Raw genomic sequence first — 6,864 nt, 5'->3', positions numbered from 1 at the left:
AGAAGGCATATCAGTCATTTCAGGCCCCATTCAACCACTTTTGTTGAATAGGGCCAATAGTAATTAGAGTCAGCTGCTTCTTGACGAGGGGGCGGGGTCAGCTCTCCAATCATCAATTAGCCATTGAGTCGACCAATCAGCTGGTTGGGGAGAACTCAGGAAGCTATCTCCTGAAACACACACACACTCAAATACAAAAGCTACAACACAGAAACTGGGGAACGTAACACCCGTACCTAGACAAATATAAAATTGTCAAATAAACAAGAACAGAGAAATTGCAACAGTTAAGTTCTGGGCAGAACAGGGATGAGTTGAGAACTTTTAGCTAAAGTGAAAGTACAACTCCATAACTCTCCTGCTCCTCGTTGTTCTACATACAGATACACAGTCCACCTAATGTCAAGAGGGGAAACRCACCCAGGTAAGTAGAGAAAGAGATGAATCTGCACACACTGGTGATTATTATTTAAATTATTGTTCTTTCTTTGACCTTTGTTCAATTCTGGCTTAAATCTGAGACTTGACAATGTTACAAGTACGTTTAAAGTTACTTCTCAAAATGTGAATACAAACTTTGCTCCATAATATGCAAGGGTAGGTCAAATTACACACATCCTGGATATCTGGTCTCTACCTACTCTGGATAAAAAGCATGGTCCGTCTGTGGAACACTGAACCAATATTATTTTGGTAGAGCTATATACACTCTTGTTTAACCTTCTAAAGATCCATTTATTAATCAAAGATGAATTTCTATCCAACGCTGACTCATTCCAGGAAGTCATTTTATAGAACTGGTTGCTCCACAGATAGAAGGGGGAAAATAAGATTGTTCACACAGAGACAAATGCCTGTGATGGCATGCAGCATTTTAAAGTAGTCTAGTGGGTGGGACTTGTTCTGGGTTAGGGAGGGATCACAGAATTCCATCCAAGCCAGTGGAAAGGATCAACCAATAAATCATGTTCCTGAACAAACACTCCAGTACAGCAGGGGGCAGTAAAATATTCTAAAATGAAGACAGCTACATTTCTAACTCTGGTCTTCTATTGGGTTTCAGAAATGTCCACCTCCAGCAATGTCCTGTCTGAAGAGCAGTTCCTGTGCTCTATCTGTCTGGATGTGTTCACTGAGCCAGTCTCTATTCCATGTGGACACAACTTCTGCAAGGCCTGTATCAGGGAATACTGGAACAGCACTACCCTGTGCCAGTGTCCACTGTGTAAGGACACATTCAACAGAAGACCTGACCTAAAAACAAACACAACACTCAGAGATGTTGCAGATCATTTTAAGAGGATGAAGGTCACAGACAGAGAGGAGTCCTCTTCCAAGCCTGGGGAAGGAGCACAAGTGCAGCAGATGATCCAGGAGCGACTGCAGAAGGTTAAGGACATCAAATACTCAGTAGAGCTCAGCCAGAGAGATGCAGAGAGAGAGATAGCAGGAAGTGTGGAGGTCTTCACTGCTCTGGTGCGCTCCATTGAGAGAAGTCAGGGTGAGGTTATTGAGGAGGTTGAGGAGAAGCAGAAAGCAGCTGAGAGGCGGGCTGAAGGGCTCATTGAAGAGCTGGAACAGGAAATCACTGAGCTGCTGAGGAGAGGCACTGAGCTGGACCCCCTCCACCAGAACTCCCCATCCCCRATCAAGGACTGGTCTGAGATCAGTGTTCACAGGGATCTGCATGTAGGAACTGTGAGGAAAGCTCTGTCTCAGCTGGAGGACACACTTCTGAAAGAGATAGAGAAGTTGTGGGATCCTGAGCTGAGGAGGTTACGGCAGTGGTCAGTGGATTTGACTCTGGACCCGGATACAGCACACTGCAAGCTCATTGTGTCAGAGGACAGGAAACAAGTGAGCTATGGAGACATACGGCAGATTGTCCCTGACCTCCCAGAGAGGTTTGAATGTTATCTATCGGTCCTGGGAAAGGAGGGCTTCTCCTCAGGGAGATTCTACTTTGAGGTTCAGGTTAGAGGGAAAATTGAGTGGGAGGTAGGAGTGGCCAGAGAGTCCATCATCAGGAAGGGCCCAACAGCTGTAAGCCCTGATGGTGGACTCTGGGCTCTGTATATGAATAGGAATAAATATGTAGCCAAGGACACACCCCCTTTCTCCCTCTTCCTGAGTCAGAAACCCCAGAAGGTGGGGGTGTTTGTGGATTACGAGGAGGGTCAGATCTCCTTTTATGATGTAGAAAACABGTCTCATATCTACTCTTTCACTGGTTGTACCTTCACTGAGAAACTATATCCATACTTGAACCCCTGTGATAATGAGGAGGGTCCAAACTCAGCCCCATTGGTCATCTCTCCTGTCAATCACACTGACTGAATTGGNCTGCAATATATCTAACGTGGTGTTCAATGATTGGTTCATTTGCGCAGCATGACTTCTTTGCGGCCTGTTTAGACCATGATGTTTGATATGGTTTTGTTGTATCTGTTAAAGTCAGAGGATAATGCTTGAAATCTGATCTACAGTAGAATATGTTTTAGCTTGTGTCTTTGTTCCCATTTTTCAGTCTAGTGTGTTGAGACKTTGTTTGGATTCATTTGGGAGTTTATACTGTATTATCCACATCTAGTACAATGCATTACATTTCTAGTGAGTTTTATGTTTTAGTTGTACGTGTTCCATGTCAAATAAACATGATAAAATAAATAAATGCTTTATTCTTGTTTTTATGAGTCTAAAATAGTTTATAAGAGTGATACAGTGGAACAGAGGGGTCACTGCAGCAGTGGCTTCTGAGGCCAACACTGACCTCTAGATGTGGCCCCTCCCTCCCCCTCCAGAAGCCAGGGTTAAAAATACATACAGGCCCTGGTGCCATTTGAGACACAGGAAGGAACAGACACCTTCACTGGACTCTGATACATTTATACATGACTCAAAAACATGCACACACACACACCAAATGTGCACACACACACACACAGCTAGTTTGCACTTAACTGTACAACCTTAAATTGTAAAAAAAAACTAAACTAAGTACAGAGAACGTGAAACAGTTAAGTTGTGGCAGAACAGGAAAGAGTTGAGTGATAACATTTAGCTAAAGTGAAAGTGAAAGTGCATAACTCTCCTGCTCCACATCACTCTACACACAGATACACAGTCAACCTTCTGTCAAGACAAAGAGGGAAAACACACCCAGGTAAGTAGAGAAAGAGGAATATAGACACTGGTGATCATTTTACTCCAAAATCACATTACTTTGTGTTTCTCAGCTGTTCTTTCTTTGATCTTTGTAAAACAATCTGGTAAAAATTTGAGAATTGACAATGTTACAGGTACATTGAAAGTCACTTTCCAAATGTGAAGACATTTAGGGCATGTGCTCCATAATATACAAAGGTAGACCAAATTATACGTCTCCTGGATATTGTTTCTCTATCTACAGTACTCTCGGTAAAAAGCATGGTCTGTCTGTGGAACACTGAATCAATATTATTTTGGTAGCTCTATGTACACTCTTGTATTACCATCTAAAAGATACAATTAGTAATCAAATAGCAAATTTCTATCCATAGCTGACTCATTCCAGGAAGTCATTTTATAGAACTGGTTGCTCCACAGATAGAAGGGGGAAAATAAGATTGTTCACACAGAGACAAATGCCTGTGATGGCATGCAGCATTTTAAAGTAGTCTAGTGGGTGGGACTTGTTCTGGGTTAGGGAGGGATCACAGAATTCCATCCAAGCCAGTGGAAGGGATCAACCAATAAATCATGTTCCTGAACAAACACTCCAGTACAGCAGGGGGCAGTAAAATATTCTAAAATGAAGACAGCTACATGTCTAACTCTGTGGTCTTCTATTGGGTTTCAGAAATGTCCACCTCCAGCAATGTCCTGTCTGAAGAGCAGAGCAGTTTCCTGTGCTCTATCTGTCTGGATGTGTTCACTGAGCCAGTCTCTATTCCATGTGGACCAACTTCTGCAAGGCTGTATCAGGGAATACTGGAACAGCACTGTCCTGTGCCAGTGTCCACTGTGTAAGGACACATTCAACAGAAGACCTGACCTAAAAACCAACACAATACTCAGAGAGTTGCAGTCATTTTAAGAGGATGAAGGTCACAGACAGAGAGGAGTCCTCTTCCAAGCTGGAGAAGGAGCACAAGTGCAGCAGATGATCCAGGAGCGACTGCAGAAGGTTAAGGACATCAAATATGCAGTAGAGCTCAGCCAGAGAGATGCAGAGAGAGAGATAGCAGGAAGTGTGGAGGTGTTCACGCTCTGGTGCGCTCCATTGAGAGAAGTCAGGGTGAGGTTATTGAGGAGGTTGAGGAGAAGCAGAAAGCAGCTGAGAGCGGGCTGAAGGGCTCATTGAAGAGCTGGAACAGGAAATCACTGAGCTGCTGAGGAGAGGCACTGAGCTGGACCCCCTCCACCAGAACTCCCCATCCCCGATCAAGGACTGGTCTGAGATCAGTGTTCACAGGGATCTGCATGTAGGAACTGTGAGGAGAGCTTTGTCTCGGCTGGAGGAGACACTTCATAATGAGATGGAGAAGTCGTGTAATGCTGAGCTGAAGATGATACGGCAGTGGTCAGTGGATTGTGACTCTGGATCCTGATACAGAAACACCCTGTCTCATTGTGTCTGAGAAAAGAAACAAGTGAGCTATGGAGACACACGGCGGAATATCCCTGACAACCCAAAGAGGTTTAGTACTCGTCTAGCTGTCCTGGAAAGGAGGGCTTCTCTCAGGGAGATTCTACTTTGAGGTTCAGGTTAGAGGGAAAATTGAGTGGGAGGTAGGAGTGGCCAGAGAGTCCATCATCAGGAAGGGCCCAACAGTGTAAGCCCTGATGGTGGACTCTGGCTCTGTATATGAAGGGTGAGAATAAGTACGAGATCAAGGACACACCCCCTATCCCTCTTCTTGAGTCAGAAACCCCAGAAGGTGGGGGTGTTTTGTGGATTACGAGGAGGGTCAGATCTCCTTTTATGATGTAGAAAAACACGTCTCATATCTACTCTTTCACTGGTTATACTTCACTGAGAAACTATATCCATACTTGAACCCCTGTAATAATTCAGAGGGTCCAAACTCAGCCCCATTGGTCATCTCTCCTGTCAATCACACTGACTGAATTGGGTCCAATAAGGCAGAAGTGCTGATAATATTGGGCCGCTTTCAGGGGTCTGCCAAGTAGTCGTACACCAAATTCTAACATCTAGGTGTTTACATGTCAGAAACTACATCAATATGATATTATAATCTGAAGCATGCCTGCAATATATCTAACGTGGTGTTCAATGATTGGTTCATTTGCGCAACATTAATTATTTGCGGCCTGTTAAGACCATGTTTGATATGGTTTTAAAGTCAGAGGTAATGCTTGAAATCTGATTCTACAGTAGAATATGTTTTAGCTTGTGTCTTTTTTCCCATTTTTCAGTCTAGTGTGTTGAGACGTTGTTTGGATTCATTTGGGAGTTTATACTGTATTATCCACATCTAGTACAATGCATTACATTTCTAGTGAGTTTTATGTTTTAGTTGTACGTGTTCCATGTCAAATAAACATGATAAAATAAATAAATGCTTTGTTCTTGTTTCTATGAGTCTAAAATAGTTTTAAGATGATGCAGTGGAACAGAGGGTTTACTGCAGCAGTCGCTTGAAGTAATCTGAGACCACAAGACCTGTAGATCTGGCTGCCCCCTCTACCTCCAGCACCCAGGGTTAAAAATACATACAGGCCCTGATGCCATTTGAGACACAGGAAGGAACAGACATGTTCACTGGACCAACACTGGCTCTGATACATTTACACATGACTAGAAAACACACACACACACACTTTGCCCGTTGTTACGCACACCTCTGTGAAGAGGAACGCAACACCCTGCTGCAACTCAACTCCCTGTGAAGTGAAATAGGTATGAACTGTAGGTGTGAGGAAGGACGACAAAGGCAGAATGGACCGCTTACTAGGATTATATTTCCTTACACGGTAATATGAGAAAAGGGGCTGGACCGAAACCAAAGCAAAGAAAGTAAATATCAAAGCTCCCCCTCTCCATCTAACCACTACTACCTATCTTAGCACCACCTGGTGCCCCTAACCAAAATACAGGGGGTGGTCCGCCCAGGTCTTACCTAGTGTGCCTAGACATTGAATATACTACGGTATATGTAGGCCCGGTACTCCTTGCCTAAGCACTCCCAAAGTGCCTTCCCCTTCCCCCCTGGGAACAAATGAAACAGAATAACAAAAAATCCACTTCACAACAAAACTGAGAAAACTAACTCAGGTCATTAAAGAAGCTTTGACAAAGCAACAAACAGAACATACGCAAGCTGCTACCAACAACAACTAAACAGTGCATACTCACGACCAACATGCTATAAACCCTCAGCCATAAACCTCTCTCTCAGCAATTCTTATTAACTTCTCTCAGCTATATATTTTCTCTCAGTATAATGATCTCTCTCTTCTCTTCTCTTTCTCTTCTCTCTCTGTCTCTCCTCTCTCTCTCTCCTCTCTCTTCTCTTGTGCTTCTTCTTTTGCCTCTTCTCTCTCTCTCTCTCTTCCTCTTCCTTCTTTCCTCCCTTCCCCCTCTTGTTTCGTCTCTAGCTCTCCTCTCAGTGCTTTATATCAGGTCATATATTAGAGTCAGCTGCTCTTGACGAGGGGGCGGGGTCAGCTCTCCAATCATCAATTAGCCATTGAGTCGACCAATCAAGCTGTTGGGGAGAACTCAGGAAGCTATCTCCTGAAACACACACACACTCAAAACAAAAAGCTACAACACAGAAACTGGGAACGTAAACACCCGTACCTAGACAAATGTAAATTGTCAAATAAACAAGAACAGAGAAATGCAACAGTTAAGTTCTG

The 6,864-nt window shown here is 43.7% G+C and overlaps 1 protein-coding gene across 1 annotated transcript; it reads left to right on the top strand.

Annotated features, from left to right (window-relative positions):
* The first annotated feature begins 340 nt into the window (after positions 1-340).
* On the top strand, positions 341-2,345 carry LOC111970076 (E3 ubiquitin-protein ligase TRIM21-like). Its single transcript, XM_023996578.3, has 2 exons — positions 341-424; positions 1,064-2,345. The coding sequence occupies exons 1-2, from the start codon at positions 400-402 to the stop codon at positions 2,335-2,337; spliced, it is 1,299 nt and encodes a 432-aa protein (XP_023852346.1). The 5' UTR covers positions 341-399; the 3' UTR covers positions 2,338-2,345.
* Positions 2,346-6,864: the final 4,519 nt, after the last annotated feature.

Source organism: Salvelinus sp. IW2-2015, linkage group LG11 (genome assembly GCF_002910315.2).
Source record: "Salvelinus sp. IW2-2015 linkage group LG11, ASM291031v2, whole genome shotgun sequence".
Lineage (NCBI taxonomy): Eukaryota > Metazoa > Chordata > Actinopteri > Salmoniformes > Salmonidae > Salvelinus > Salvelinus sp. IW2-2015.
Note: the sequence above shows the minus strand (reverse complement) of the source record. Positions and strands in the feature narration are given on the sequence as shown.